At 40.0% G+C, this 16,392-nt stretch overlaps 1 protein-coding gene and 1 long non-coding RNA gene across 6 annotated transcripts in view; one reads left to right on the forward strand and one right to left on the reverse strand.

Moving 5' to 3' along the window:
- Window positions 1-778: 778 nt before the first annotated feature.
- LOC137333011 (uncharacterized) lies at window positions 779-5,342 on the reverse strand. The gene is made up of 4 exons (XR_010965779.1): window positions 5,254-5,342; window positions 1,871-1,983; window positions 1,657-1,787; window positions 779-1,020 (listed from the first exon to the last, which is right to left on the reverse strand). It is a non-coding gene; the product is annotated as an uncharacterized lncRNA (long non-coding RNA).
- LOC137333010 (phosphatidylinositol-binding clathrin assembly protein-like) overlaps window positions 5,326-16,392 on the forward strand; it is a 108,418-nt gene continuing 97,351 nt past the window's right edge. For 2 of the 5 annotated variants that reach the window (XM_067997078.1, XM_067997079.1), the window contains exon 1: window positions 5,328-5,881. In XM_067997078.1, coding sequence (XP_067853179.1) covers window positions 5,752-5,881 — 130 coding nt within the window. In that variant the 5' untranslated portion in view covers window positions 5,328-5,751. Of the gene's footprint in view, window positions 5,882-16,392 lie in introns of all 5 variants that reach the window. The other 3 variants (XM_067997083.1, XM_067997081.1, XM_067997082.1) reach the window with 3 other exon arrangements.

The raw sequence follows: 16,392 nt of genomic DNA on the forward strand, positions 1-16,392 counted from the left end.
CCTGCACATCTTTGGTAGGGTGGGAGTTCTGCCTGCTCAATAGACCACCCCTGACGCTGGCAGATTTTACAAGGTCAGGGTTATCGTTATAGTTTAGGTGGACTCCCATTGGAAAGCCAGTGGAACAGCTTTCGGACCAATTTTCTATCCACATCTGCTTGAGTTACACCAGGAAGCCAGCATGATTCCAGTAGAATATCTGGGTATCACCTTTCGCTAGCTCAATGGAGTTGTACAACAGAATAGTCTAAGAAATTACAGGATTTTCTTTATATATTTGATGGTGTAACAATACAGTATAACTGCAGGCGTCCGCAATAAGGACAGTTGATCCTTGTGATCAAGGAGACTACGTAAAGAGTTTGATGAACTTCTATTGGTGCCAATGGGAAATTGAGATCTTTCAAATGGCTTAACATATGCTGCAACAATCCTAGTTTATTTGAACTTCCATGTATAGGAACAGAGCTCCAGGTAACATTGTCTAGCTAATGATTGTACATAGTAGAAAGGAGCAGATGATCTTAGTCAGACCTGACCACAACATCCCTGGTGAATTCTCTGAAATTATATATGCCCGTTTCCCCTTCCCCTCCCACAAAAAAAATTCTGACAATCATATTTGTTTTTAAAATTCCACTTTCTTCATGAAATGCTGTTTGGAATTTTTTTTTTTGTTTGGGGAAAGAGCCAGAAGAGCCCCAAGTCTTTTTTCTATGATAATAACAAGTACAATTGACACAATGATGAAGTTCAAAGTAATTTATATGAACACGTTACATTCAAATACATTACCTTAACTTCAATAGAGACAAGTGGATCTCCTACAGAGATGCTGGTAAAAGTTTGAGTCACCTCAAACCCCCACTCCAGCCTCGGGCTGCTCAGCCCTCACCCCAGTGTCCAGCCCATTCAGTCTGGTTCCTCATTCCACGTATTGGAGCAGTTGGAGTTATTTCTGCGTAAGTGCGATCCAGGAACTTCCATCTCGTTGTGTCGGAAAATAATCAATTCAACAAGCTAATTAATCCAAAAAAAAAAACTTTATTTCAATTGCTATTTACAAGCCACCACTGGAATGTTATTTGCATGTTAGAGACTTTTGAAGCAGCATGAATTCCAGAAGAAAGCTGCACTCAAAGTCCTTCACATTAGCCTAGGTACATTAACGGTACTAGGATGTTATACCACAAACTTCTCCAATGAGTTGTTTGTTAGAAAGGTTGGAACTAAATATCAAAATTTTGTAGCAGATTCATCAATGGGACGGTACAATTATGTTACTGCGAACTCTTTGAATTACAAACCCGTTTAAAAAACAGCAAATGACATTGGCTCCTTAAAAGTCACTGGCTAAAGAGAACTTTATGGCTATATCCTGCATTCTTGATCAATTAACAATTGGGTGGATTCCTAATAAAAATAATAACAGTGGCACTGGTGTATTGACACAGTGGGGTAGTTTTCAACTTGCCGCCCGTATGTAAAATTGGGTTTACAGATCAACCACCCATTTATAGAAACCGCCCGATTTTCATTTCCATTGATTTCTATAACTAGCAGCCGATCCGCAACGCTGGTTTTACGCCTGAGCGGCAAGTTGAAATTCTACCCCAGTCTCTCACAGGCTTACAATTCCATACATGGCATACTCACAATATCTGTCATGCCATCAGAGGAGTGCAGATTGAAGAACAGCAATCAATTTCTCACACAGAAAAAAGGAGAAAATTAGAAAGCGAGTAATCAGTTTGCTCTGATGGCCTAGATCATAGATCACCTGGTACCTGAAAGAAGCAGGAATACATGCATTTATATAATGCCTTTTAACATCCTTGAAACATTTCAAACACTTCACACAGTGAATTACTTTTGGAGTGTAGTGACTGTTAATTAGCTGGTTCAAAAGCAGCATTGTCGATGCCTGGGAGCAAGTTCCTATTGGTCCTCTGCACTGGGGAATGGCAAGAGAGAAGGTTGAACCTAAAAAGGTGAAAGAAACAGCACAAATGTTAAAAATAGGGCATAAGTAATGTGCCATGTTGAAATTCAGTGGGTTGCACACATAGTGGCAGAATAGGTGTCAGCCGTGGCTCAGTGGTAGCACTCTCGCCTGAGTGAGAAGGTTGTGGGTTCAAGTCCCACTCCAGAGACCTGAGCACATAATCCAGGCTGACACTTCAGTGCAGTACTGAGGGAGCACAGTACTGTCAGAGGTGCCATCTTTCAGATGAGATGGTAAACCAATGCCCCATCAGCTCTCTCAGGTGGATGTAAAAGATTCCTTGGCACTATTCGAAGAATAGCAGGGGAGTTTTTCCCCAGCGTCCTAGCCAATATTTATCCCTCATCCACCATCACTAAAACAGATTATCTGGTCATTATCTCATTGATGTTTGTGGAACCATGCAGTACGCAAATTGGCTGCTGTGTTTCCCACATTACAACAGTGACTACACGTCAAAAAGTACTTCATTGGTTGTAAAATGCTTTGGGACGTCCTGAGGTTTTGAAAAGCACTATATAAATGCAAGTTCTTCATTTCTTATTGGTTCAATCTGGCCATTGGTAGAGTTTCAAATCTCAATCCCACAAGTTTTAGAAAGGTTCTGAGCAGAGACCGCAGGAAAATCAGACAAACAGTTCTATCATGCCATTATGAGACATTTCCTGGCATTAGTTTCACAACAGCATTGGGAGAGTTCTGGGAACAGGTCACACATTCCCCTCAGCTGAGGAAAGAGCATGGCATGTATAGATACAGAAAAGGGAAACATGAAGGCAGTAAACAAGGATATAAAAATTGTGCTTTAGTTAAAAAAAAATCTTTATTTAACATCTATGGAGTTGATTTCCTTCAGTTGCTACATGTAATGACATCATAAACAAATTTGGGAAAATTTGCTCTGATCCGGACTCTTTTTTCAACATTTTATGATTATTCTAGAACTATGAAAGCAAATCTTCCCACATTTGTTTATAATGTCGCCATAGATTCTTAAGACAAATTAATTGGAAGGGTAACTGTAAAAGGAAAACTGAAAAGTTTGTCATGGTTTATTATTCAGGATAAACTATAATTTCTGAGCACAACTTCACTGCTGCATGGAAGTCTAATGCAATGTGAATCATGAAGTATGATGGGTAAGAACATCATGTGTTATACCAGATAATAGCTGTATCGCTACCCTGTCTGTGGTAAAACAGCATGTCCTGGTTTGTGTATGATTATGAAACTTTTCTGTGGAATGTGAGGCCTGAAAATTCAAGAGACACCCACTTTTATTAAGGTGGAACAGGCACATACTCACCTCGGGTGCCACACATCCTTAATACCTACGTATGTTACAGGATGACATAGACACTTGGTTGCTGATACCACTGTGCTGCCTAAACATTGTCACCTGCTATTGTTGACCATATATGATGCCAAATCTGTTGTTGCCATCAAAGGCACCTTTTAAAGAGTGTATGGAAATGTACCCAAGAATTGCCCCATAGTCATAGAAATGATAATGATGAACAGCATTAACTTTTCAAGGGTGCTGATTGATAATATGTGCACTTTAAAAATCAAACTTTGTAAGTTTCCATGTTTACTTCATGTTCCAACAAATTGTGAATAGAGTAAATTAGAACTAGAGTAATCCAGTAGATGTAATTTATTTGAATTTTCAAAAGCGTTTTCATAAAATTGCTTATGTGAGGCTAGTGCAGAAGCTTTCGTGTCATGGAATAATTGACAAATTGTCTACATGAATCAGGTTCAGAAGACACAGGATGTTGATAAATAGAAAAAATTCTGTCTGGGAAAAAGTAACCAGTTAGCAACTGTTTTGTGACCCCCATCATTCACTGGGTGTTCGTAGTAATATTTTAAAATCTGTTGATAACACAAAGCTCTTTGGACAGATAATGAGTAGGAAGGAGATTGACTATATTTAGAGACTTGGGTCAATTGTGTAGATGGAGTGAGATATGGCATACAGATTTAAAGTGGATAAATGTAGCATAATGTATATATGAACAGGCAATAGTACACATACGTATAACATGAAAGTGTCTTATTTTGTGCCAAAAAGGAAAAGAATTTGGGAGTGATCATTAATCATAGTAATTGTCGGGTAGTCATTAATAAGTCAGGTAGTCATTAATAAGGCAAATTGGGTACTGGAATGCATCTGTAATGCAATGGACTCCAAGTCAGAAGTTATTATACATTGTGCAGATCAATGGTGATGCCAATTGTGGAGTTTACCATTTGGATTTAGTCAGCTACCTCAAAAAGGATATAGGCACATTTTAAAAAGGGTTCAGTGAAGGGTGACCAGAATGATTTCAGACCCTAAAAGACTAAGTTATAAAGTAAAGCTCAAGCAACTAAACTTACTTTTACTAGAGAAAAGAAGACTGAGGGGAGACAGGTATTCAAATTAAAGAAAGGTATATAGGTGAGGTGGAAATAAAAAAATATTTATCTTGGATGACGAGCATTGGACTAGACACAAATCACAAGCCTTGAGCAAAGTTAGAGACTAGGGAACATTTTTTCCCATATGGTAGTGGGTATGTGGAACAAACTCCCAAAAAAGTAGTTGATTTGATGTCAATTTACAAAGAAGTGGCATATGTTTCTGTTGAGAAATAGTATTGAGGGTTATAACAATACTGTATTTAACAAACACTGTTTGATTTTCTTTTCAGAGGAAGTGGGAAAAGTAAATTCATGTTTCCTAAAGTTGGGGTGGTATGGGAAGTATATGACAAAATCATCATACATGGATTCTGGATGGAGCAGGATTGATGGGCCGAATGGCTTATTCTCACATTGGATTTTGTTATACTCTTATGCATGGCTCAGTAGCATAATAAGTGACACTGAGCCATCAGAGGAGCAGAATATTGACAAGCAGCGTCTTGACCACTAGAAAAGGAGAAAAGCCAGAGCAGCCACTTGTCATTTCTGTCTCTATGACGTTTCCACAATGCAGTGACTCCCCAAATCAAGTCAAAACCCATCACTGGGTCTCAAAAGCATCAACTGGGTGAGGCATGATCGTCCGTCTTGTTGTGCGGCTAGACATGTTTACCTAATAGTTTTCAACAAAACCATTGACCCTTTAAAGTATTGGGCAATATCCAATTCGCAGCTTAGTCATATCCTCACCATTTAAAAGAAAACATAAAAAATAAACGATTTAGTTGAAAGCTTTAAACGTAATTATTCTCAAGTCTAAAATACAATGCAGGTACCTGACAGTACATTGAGTGCAGTTCCACCTTAATCGCCTGATTGTGGCTTAATCACCTGACAAAGCAGCGCCGCCATTTTGGCGCTCAGTCCCTGAGAAACCGGAAGAAACCCGGCCGGAGGGGGGAGGAATCTAAAACCCTCGAAAAATATCACCGGGCTTCCCGTAAAATACTCAAATCAGATATGTGTGAAAATTGCACCTGTTCTGTCGGTTCATCGCGCGGTTTCGAGTAAATTATTTTTTTCTGAAAAACGTGGGGGGGGGGGTTTGGCATTCGATCTCGCGCACGATTTTTTTTATAAAAAAGGACATAAATTTTGTTGAATCTGATAAGTTTCCCCCCCTCCTCCCCTTAAATTGTCTGATTTCGCCTTTCTTGTCCGTTTTGGGGGGAAGGGTGTTCTGAAGATATTTTTTCCTTCTCTGTGTGTATTTTTGTCGCTGCATTTGCCCGGATTATCGTGTCTCTTCACCTGAGGAAGGATCGGATCGGATCATGTCGGGTCAGTCGATCACCGACCGGATCACCGCGGCCCAGCATAGCGTCACCGGCTCGGCGATTACCAAGGCGGCATGTAAAGCTACCACACACGAGGTGATGGGCCCCAAGAAGAAACACCTTGACTGTGAGTACCCGAATGCAGGGCACGGGAGAGAGAGAGAGAGAGAGGGACGGGGTAGAAGACAGGCCTTCCAGTGACCCCTCTGCACATTAATAACGTCCATGCATTTGCTAGTTTACGGTTTTTTTTATCAAACTGATTAAACGAAGAGTTTGTGAAAAGACAAAACAGCCTCCAAGTACTTAGTAAATTTAGTTACACTAGTACTTGGCCGAGTTTTCATCCTCATACATTTTCTTTCGATTGTAAGATCTGAGGAGGAGGAACAAATCCCAGACTCTACTGTGTGGCACAGAATTACGGTCCTGCTCAGAGTGAGAATTGTGAGTAAACCTGAACTTGGGCTGTGTCCCACGGAGCGGGAGTAAAACCAGACCTATTAACTTTCACTAATTTGGAGTGGAAATCTCTTATTTTGTCCCAAAAGTTCAACCTGTTTTAACGTATCTGACTCTTAAATAAATTGAGCTACATTTATTTTAATATGCCATCTTTACAAATGAATCTCGTCCTAATAGTTGCATGACCGTTCTGACACCTCAGAACTTGGACATTGCACTATGCAACAGAGATTGATGCAGCCCAGTTGACTGAGACAAAAGTGGGAAATTTAACAGTAGCTCTGACACAGTGCCAGCTGTGGAATGAATGTAAAACTAGGGCTCTTGCACTGTTATGCACCCAGACCTTGATACAACCCCTGGAATCAATGGGAATAGAGGGTAAAACTAAGCTAGGGTTATGACTCTACCTTTCCCAGAAAATAGTAGTTAAACTTTAGTAGGAGTCTTGATACTATCATGGTTTCGATGAGCAACTGGGTTTAAATTAAAACAGGACACTGTCCTCTCTCAGCGTGTATGTCTAGGTGAATGAAGAGTAACATGCAGCTCTTCGGCTTCTCCTTAATTTACTCTTCTGTTAAGCAAGTTAATAAACACATGGGTAGTACCCTTGTTCAGTAAAAGACTTAAATAAATTATAGGCAAGTTGTCCTAGCTATTCAATCTTAAAAAGAGAGAGCATTTTGGGAAACTAAAACGTGGGTACATCAAGGATAGATTTGACTTGCACGTTAAATTTTAAGAATCAAGAAAAGTTAGAGTGTAAGAGCTTGTTTTGATAACACGTTGCACAAATGAGCTGTTTAGATTTTAAGAACACTGAGTCATCACAAATAAGTAGCTGGTATTGAGTTATGGGGGAAGAAGGGGGGCTCACATTATCACCATTAAAGTACCCATATGCTCTTTTACGGATGCAATCCATTTCACTGCAAGTTTGTATGGTTTTTATCTGTTTCGGTGATTGAAACTTTTTCACTTCTATTAATTGCAATGTTACATGCATCTCCTATAGTTTTTTGGTCTGCTCTTTCCATGTGTGAAAGTGCATTGCAATTTTAAAAATGGTAATTATCCTGAGAAGCAATTGTTGCCCCACTATATGCAATCTTTTTGGATGTGGGGGTCGATTACAAGGAAATAATTGGCACGTGACTCCTTTTAAGCTATTTTACAAGTTGGGAAGACTAGTCCCAATGTCATGAATACTTTGCAGTCTCTCTGCAGTAAGCACTAGTCTCCTGATGGCTAACTAAGTACATTTTTGTTTTAACTAGTGTAAATTGCCAGTGATGTTGCCCACAGTCAGTTCATGTGTGTTTTTATATATACAAGATGGCAATGGAGTTGGGAGAGAGACTTCAGAGCTTTTTAGTTGTCAAAGACTACAATTACATTGTGACAGCTGACATAGCAAAATTGAATGGGAAATCTTGAGATAGGAATGTTGACAGTAAAGGAAGTGAAGTTTTTGGACAGGAAGTGTTCTCCCTACACTTTTAATGATGTATAGATGGATATACATACAGTATGATACAGGGCACCTAGAATGTGATGCAAAATGATGTGATGTTTATTCCAAAAGTTGTCAGATTGGGATGCAGTGGTTTTTTGAATAAAATATCTGCCAGAGCCTCAGTTTAATAATGCTGAAAAGATTTATTGACAATAATAAGAGGAATAACTATGGTGTCTAATGTCTACTCCACATTGCAAAATTTAATTCCTTAGTTTCTCTGTTATTCTTTTATCTTTCCCTTCCCACGGGCATAAACAAAAAGTTGAATTTCATTGGCGTAATGCAAGGTCATTGACCTGAAACGTTAACCCTACCTTACCGTCTCCACAGAGTCTGCCTGACCTGCTGAGTGTTTCCAGCATTTTCTGTTTTTATTTCATATTTCCAGCATCTACAGTATTTTGCTTTTTGTTCACCAAATGTATTGTCGTCTTTCCTGAAGACTTTGCTCACTAACTTACCAAAGGTGCTGTTAGTCTTGTGTGAGTCTTGACAGTGAGTATCAGCAGGCATTTGACTGCAAAAAGGCATAGCAGCCAACTCTAATTCTGTTCTCGCCCAAAGTTGACATTGTTGAACAGGATTGCTGTGCCATTTGAGGAAGCTGGCCAAATGCAGCTTTTTAGGAAGCAATCTAGGGAACATCACAAAAAGTATGTTTGAGTCCAATACAATCATTATAGGTTCTCAATTAATGTCTGAGCTTTCCTCTGAAATTAGTTCTTTGTATCCTAATCCTTGTGGTCAGTCAACTGATGTCTTGCTGACAGAGAAAATACTACAGATGTTGGAAATCTGAAACAAAAACAGAAAATGTTGGAAATACTCAACGAGTCAGACAGCATCTGTGGAGAAAGGAAAAACATAACCTTTCAGGTATAAGCCTTTGTCAGAAGGTGGTGCCTTACTGACCTGTGTTGAAGTGCTATGGTACACCAAAATTATTCAGGAAAATAAAGTGGTGAATGTTGAGTTCTCCTTACTTTAGTGGTGCACTTGCTGCCTTGTTAAAATTTGCTGCCTTCATAGCTGATGGTTAAGTTGCACCTCAAAATACTGACTCAGAGTGGTCGGTTGCAGAAAATCTACTCACCATCACCAGGAAGAGGTAAGCTACGAGTCTGAAGTATACGCATACTCTGCTTCCTGACATTGCAAATTCTTTTCTCATCTGGTACTGTATCTAAAATGCTAATTACCACATTTTAAGGTAGATCTGGTTGTGATGTCTGTGACCTAAAGTTGTGTTATGGCATCAGTATTTTTAAAACCAGAAATAATAATCCACTGCATTTCAGGCTGCACATGATGTAAAAGTCTGTTACATTAGAGGGTGAGCGTACAGCTGAATATCTTTTGTTTTGTTTTATTTTATGTATTCTTTTATTAGTGGCTCCGCAATGTAGCTTATGAGGAAGGAAGTTGCAAGGCAGTTACAGTTGCTTACTTGGGAGTAAAGGGAGGTGAATGTGATTAATTAAAACAGGGATCTTTAAAAACAGGTAGAATTAAAATGCAAACTGTTTCCACTACTGTTTCAAAATGGAAGGCAGGTATTGGGTCAGTCTGTGGGAGAGGGGCAAAAACCATTTTGTTCACAAATCAATTAAGGTAATGATGCTTTGAAAATTAGGGCAGGTTTGAAAGTGCTAATACATGCAGCTTGACAGATGGAGATGTAGTTTCTGTCACCCTCCAGTGACTGAATTAACTATAGAATGCATAAGGTGCTGCCGTCCATAGTCGGGACCTGTAGGTTTACATCTAAAGATCCTGAAAGAAGCGAGGAAAGAAATAACAGAGGCTCTGACTATAATATTCAAAATTCTGAAGAAAGGAAAATTGTGCCAGAGGTCTCTAGGATGGCAGAATCTATAATATGGGATGAAATTAGTAAGCATTTAGAGAAACATGAATTAATTAGGGCCAGCCGGTGCAGATTTTCAAAAGGCAGGCCGTGCTTGACTGACATTTATAGAATATTTCTAACAAGTAACAGAATACATAAAGAAAATGGGGTGAATGTAGTTTATCTAGATTTTCAAAAAACATTTGCTAAAATACAAGGTAAGAGACTTACGGCAAAGGTAGTGGTACATAGAATTGAGGAGAATGTGGCCAAATGGACAGAGATAGTTGAAAGGTAGAGAGCTAAGCAAGTGGGGAAAAAAAAATCTTGTTTCTCGGACTGGAAAGACGTGGGGTTCCGCAGCGCTTTGTCTTGAAGCTGTTCTTATACTATGTACATAAATTCTCTGGATTTGGGGATAGAGGGGCAATATTGAAATTTGCTGGTATGAAATTAGGTATATAGCAAATTGCGATGAGGATCACAGATTGCAGGAGGACATAAGCGGTGGCTGGGCAGATAGGTGGCAGATGCAGTTCAATAGAGAGAAATGTGAAGTAATACATCTGGGAAGTGAGAATATAGGAAATGTACCTTAACTGGCAAGATTTTTAAATGGCGTAGAAGAGCAGAGGGACCTTAGTGTGCAGATGCATAGATTTTTAAAGATGGCAACGGAAGTAGATAATGCTGTAAAAGAGGCAAATGCAAACTTTGTATTGTATCTAGAGGAACAGAATACAAAAGCAAAGAAGCAATGTTGAATTTGTAGAAGTTCTTAGTATACAATATTGCCAACTGTGGCCTATTTGGGACACCCCATTATAGGAATAATATAAAATCAATAGAAAAGATGTAGTGTGGATTACTAGGATGTTATGTGGATGAGGAGTTGCAATTATGAAGACTTGAGAAATTAGGGCTTTTTTCACTGGAGGTGAGAAGTTTAAGGAGGTCTTCAAGATGTATGATGGGTTATGATATGGTAAATAGTGAAATGGTAAGAGGGCAAAAATTTAGGATTGGACTGAATCGCTCTTGGAGAACAACACCGGCACAGATTTGAATTCAGTGGTATATTCTGTGCTAAGATTCTCTGATTTCTAACCAAGTAAATATCCACTGTAAAGTGTGGTTTAGTTTGGCATTGATGTGGAGATGCCGGTGATGGACTGGGGTTGACAATTGTAAACAATTTTACAACACCAAGTTATAGTCCAGCAATTTTATTTTAAATTCACAAGTTTTCGGAGGCTTCCTCCTTCCTCAGGTGAATGTTTGTTGGAAATGAAATCCTCGAAATGAAATCGCATTTATAATTCACAGAACAATGCTTGGTGATTACAGACAGTTTTTTCAACTGCCTGTTGCCAAGGCAATCAGTGTGCAGACAGACAGGTGTTACCTGCAAGGTCTCCGAATATACAAATCACCAAAAAAAAACAACAAACAAAAAAAAACAGAGATAGAGAGGTAGAAACATAGAAAAGACAGCAACTGACCCGTTATATTAAAAACAGATAAGATTTGTTCGCTGGTGGGGTAATGTGTAGCGTGACATGAACCCAAGATCCCGGTTGAGGCATTGTTCTTGTGTTGATACCTAATGCAATCAAAGCTGAAGGGGAATACCATTTTCAAGGAATGTGCTTGAACTTCAAAGGCTAAACATTCTCATAATCCTGGAACTTTTTCCTTTCTCGTCTTTTCTATCCATGTGACATCTAGGGGAAAAAAGGGGTGGAAGTAGAGAACTGAGGAAAGAAATCTTGTGTATACCAATCTTGGAACTTGTCAAAAGAACCTTGCAAAATCTAACTGTTTTAAGTAGTCAACATATAGTATACATTTAATATATGTTTTATTAATATATTGATTGGAATACTGTTGATCTTTCTACAATTATTAACAGATAGGAAGTAATTTTAGCCTGCATACAATGGTCTAGTAGTATGATATTTTCCACCTTCTGAGATGACAGAAGGGTGTGGTAGACAAATGACATATTCTCCATGAAATTATTTATCATTGGACCTGAACTCTGCTTTACTCATGCATGGCAGAGGATACAGACACAAACTTTGGTCTATAAGAAACTTTGCTTAGGGAAACTGCTGTTGAACTGTAAAAACGAGAGAGGGGGCAGGGAGATTGAACTGTAACAATATTTCATAATAACTAGTATTAGTGCCTTTAATGTAAAAACAAATCCAAGGCATCTCAGTGGCAGAATCAGGCAAGGATTGGATGCAGAGATGAAGATATTAGGGGTCTGACCAAAAGCTTGATCAAACAGATGAGCTTTAATAAGAGCCTTAAAGGAGGAGATGCTGAGAGTTTAAGGAGGGAATTAGACTTGATGGCTGAAGGCATGGCTGCAAATGGTCAGGTAAAATGGAGGGGATACAAAAAAATGAACAGGGTAATGGAATGGAAAGTTCAGGTGGGGGTGGGGTGGTATTGTAGAGCTGGTGAAGGTTACAGTGATGGGGAAGGACAAGGCCATGAAGGGATTTAAACAGGATGAGAATTTTAAATTGAGGTGTTGAGGTCCGGGTGCCAATGAAGGTCAGCAAGGTCAGGGATGATGGATGAGCAGGACTTGGTGGCAGTAGGATATGGGCAGCAGAGTTTTGGATGAGCTGGTTTACGGAGGGTGGAGAATGGGAGGCTAGCCAGGGGCGCATTGGAATAGTCCAGTCTGGAGGTAACAAAGACATGGATGAGGGTTTCAGCAGCAGTCGGGCTGGAGCAGGACAATGGAATAAAGGCTTTGGAGGAGGATGGTATGGTCAACCATATCGAAGGCTGGAGAGAGTTTGAGGAGGAGGTATAATCATAGTTAAAGACTTTGGTTAGGGCTGTTTCATTGCTGTGGCAGGGATAGAAAACTGATTGGAAAAGTTCAAACTGGAGTTGCAGGAAGGATTGGCATAGATTTGGGAGGTGATAAGCCGCACGTTCAAGAATTTTGGAGAGGAAATGGAGGTTGAAGATGTGTGGCAGTTTCCAAGGATAGAAGAGTCGAGGGTGGGTTTTTGAGGAGGGGTTGATAGCAGTTTTGAAGGCGATTGGGACAGTATCTAAGGAACCATTTACAACTGTCTGCTGGCCTTTGAAGGTCCCACTGCATGTGAGAAGAGCTAGTATTTTATGTGTTTGTCTATATTATTTTGATAGAAGCAATTCCTGGCAGTGTCACAATAAATGCAACTTCTCTCTTGTACTGCTTGTGTAACTGGTTCAGCTTTATAGATGGCTGATAATGAAATTTTGTATCCGTCCAGCATTATTCAGGTTGTCAATGTTATAAAGTTAGGTTTTAAGTACATTTTGTGGCATTGTAAAATTCATTTAATCCACTTTTAAGACTGGATTCAATTGTCCAGTATGCGCAGCCTTTTTTTCTCATTTTATGGTGACTTGTAATTTCTGGTTTGACACTTCCTTTACTGTGCCCATGGGATTCCTCCCAGGATCATTGACGGTCGGGGAGGAAAGAGAATGGCTGGAAATAGTTTTTCCTTGAAACAAAATAAAGGGGAGGAGAGCCAGTGGAAGGCAATGTGAGCATGTAGAAAATCAATGATATTTGATCAAATATCAATCAGTTTTGTTTTGACACGTTTGCACTATAAAATTGTGGCAATTCTTACTTTCTTTAATCGTCCTTTCCCCCTACAATCTACAGGGTTTTAAAATCCAAGTTTGATGTTCTCTAACCACTACTTCCTTTTGGATATCCTTGATGGTGCTGTGCACCTTGGGTTTGGGCCTTCTCCTAAATTTCTCAATAATAACAATGCACCAGTTCTGGCTCCACTGATGACTCTGATTTCATTCGGTCAAAGTCACTTTTTGTGACTTTGGGGCTGTTTCTGTGCTGTGGAAGGGATGGAAACCAGATTGGAGAGGTTCAAACATGGAATTGTGGGAAAGGGTCACGGATTTGGGAGGCGACAAAAGGTTCAAAGATTTTAGAGAGGAAAGGGGGGTTCGTAATGGAGCGGTAGTTTGCAAGGACAGAAGGGTCAAGAACTTTGGTCAGACCTCACCTGGAGTATTGCATTCAGTTTTGGGCACTGCATCTCCGGAAGGATATATTGGCCTTGGATGGGGTACTGTGCAGATTCACAAAAATGATATCAGGACTTAAAGGGTTAAATTATGAGAACAGATTGCATAATCTTGGCTTGTATTCTTTTGAGTTTAGAAGGTTGAGAGGTGATCTAATTGAGGTGTTTAAAATGAGAAAAGAACTCGATAAGAGTAGATACAGAGAAGCTATTTCTTCTGTTGAAAGAATCCAGAGCAATGGAGCAAAATCTTAAAATTAGAACTGGGCCATTCAGGGATGAAACCAGGAAGCACTTTTTCACACAGAGTAGGGGAAATCTGCAATTCTCTTCCCTAAAAGGCTGTGGATGCTTTGTCAATTGAAAATTTTAAGGCTGAGATTGATAGATATTAGGTAAGGGTATCAAGGGATTATGAATCAAAGGCAAGTAAATGGAGTTCAGGTACAAATTAGTCATGATCTAATTGAATGGCGGAACAGACCCGAGGGGCTGAATGGCCTACTTCTGTTCCTGTGTTCCTAAATGTTTTTTGTGTGTACATAGATGTCAGGAAAAGTCAAGATTAGGTTTGATTGGTTTTTATTCTCCCTCCCCTGCATACTGACTGCTGGGGAGAGGTGCTGAAAGGAGATTGGTGCTCTTGGAACAGTATCTGATCAAGGAGCTAGTGCCTTCAGAAGAGAATGAGGAAAGGAAATTTGTAGGGATGGGGGTAACCTACTGGCAAACCTCAAGTCTCTTTGTGGCCATTTTGTTTTCTTCTTTCCAAGTCCAGCAAATGACATTGTGAAAAGCCTGTACAATAAACTTCCTGCATTGAACAGCATAGTGCAATGTGCACATGTTGTAATAGGAACTTTGGATTAATACCTATCCACACGATGACATTGCTAAGTGTACTAGTATCTGGCGGTGTAGTCAGTGTTAAGTTCAAATTATACATGTAGCATAGAGCAGGAAAATCACATGTTGTAGGGACGTGAAAGCTCAATGCTCAAGTATCTAATTTCCATGTCCAGCTCAAGTCCTGCTTCAATAAAGCATTTGCAGATGAGTTGTGCAGACTCAACAACTAACTTGCAATTATGTAGTATAAAAACATCCCAAGGTGCTTCACAGATAAGAAAAGTAAAAACTGAGCATATATGGGGGAATTGGAAGCAACGAAAGGCACGGTTGAAAAGATAGCTTTTAAGGTTTGGAAGCTAGTCTAGGGGGGTCTACTTCCACCTCCATAATATCGCCCATCTCCACCCCTGCCTCATCCCATCTGCCGCTGAAACACTCATCTATGTTTTTGTTACCTTCTGACTCGACTATTCCAATGCTCTCCTGACTGGCCTCCCATGTTCCACACTCCATAAACTTGAGGTCTCCCAAAAATCTGCCTGCCCGATTCCTAACTCGCACCAAGTCCTGTTCACCCATCACCCCAGTGCTTGCTGACCTACATTGGCTGTCCGTCCATCCACACCTCAGATTTAAAATTCTTATCCTGTGTTCAGTGTCCCTCCATGGCCTTGCCCCTTCCTATCTCTATTGTCCTCCAGTCCTACAACCCTCCAAGAACTCTGCGTTCTTCCAATTTTGGCCTCATGTGCACCCCCAACTTCCTTCACCTCAGCATTGGCGGCCATGCCTTCAGCTGTCTAGGACCTAACCTCTAGGGAATTCCCTCCTGAAACCTCTCCTCCTTAAGACTCTCTTTGACCAAGCTTTTGTTCACCTGTCGTAATGTCTCCTTCTTTGGTTTGGTGGTAATTTTTTTTTGTTTGGTTACGCTCCTTTGAAGCGCTATATAAATGCAAGTTGTTGTGTTGGCTGGAAGTTCCAGAAAGTAGGGCCAAAACAGCTGAAATGTTTGCCAGTTTTGGTATAAGTGAAGGATGCACGTGAGACCAGAGTTGGAGGCACTGAAGGTCATGGGGTGGGACATGGATGGATGGAGGTGATCACGGACGTAGGCTGGTGAGAGGAGATGATTTACCTTTCCTGGACCCTGCTGGTTTTGGAGAAAGGTATTAGAAGTGATTCCTGACTCTATTCACTTGATCTGTTAGCCAGCTCTGAACTATGTACCTGATGATGGGGTTCTTATAAGTGCCTGGATGGTTATGATCTCCACTTCCTCTCCTCTCTCCCAGTCATACATGGTTACTAGCTGATTGAGTACATGGGTGATTTCCCAAGCTTCTGGTGCTTTTCTGAAGCCAGCCACCAGCTGTCAAGTGGTCTGTGATGACATCTCTCTTCCCCCTGGTCAGCAATTATACTCAGAGATGGTACAGTATTGAGATAGGAACTTAGCAAGTGGAGAATTGTGACTGTGAATCCATATTCTATTGCCCTGTAAGAAAAACAGGAACAAGAAAGGATCACTTGGCTCATCAAAGCTGAACTCTCTAGACTCTATCTCCCATCTTGGAATCCACTATATCCAGAATGTTTTGCCACTACTACCCTGAATGGCTGATTATTGCAAACGTTACTTTTTGTCTAAAATTATTCCTCCTGATTTGTATTTATTTTTAATTTACCTTTTTACTGATCTACTTTTGTTCTCTGGCCTTGTTTAACTGGCTTACTTCAAAATGTCTAGTGCACTGGTATTCCAATGAACTGTGCTCCCATTCTCCACTAATCTGTTGTTTTTTATTGTAATCAAAACTAAGCTGAATTTTCAGGAGTTTGATCTTTCTATGAACACGCCTGAAAAATTGAGG

Source organism: Heptranchias perlo, chromosome 15 (assembly GCF_035084215.1).
Source record: "Heptranchias perlo isolate sHepPer1 chromosome 15, sHepPer1.hap1, whole genome shotgun sequence".
Taxonomy (NCBI): Eukaryota; Metazoa; Chordata; class Chondrichthyes; order Hexanchiformes; family Hexanchidae; genus Heptranchias; species Heptranchias perlo.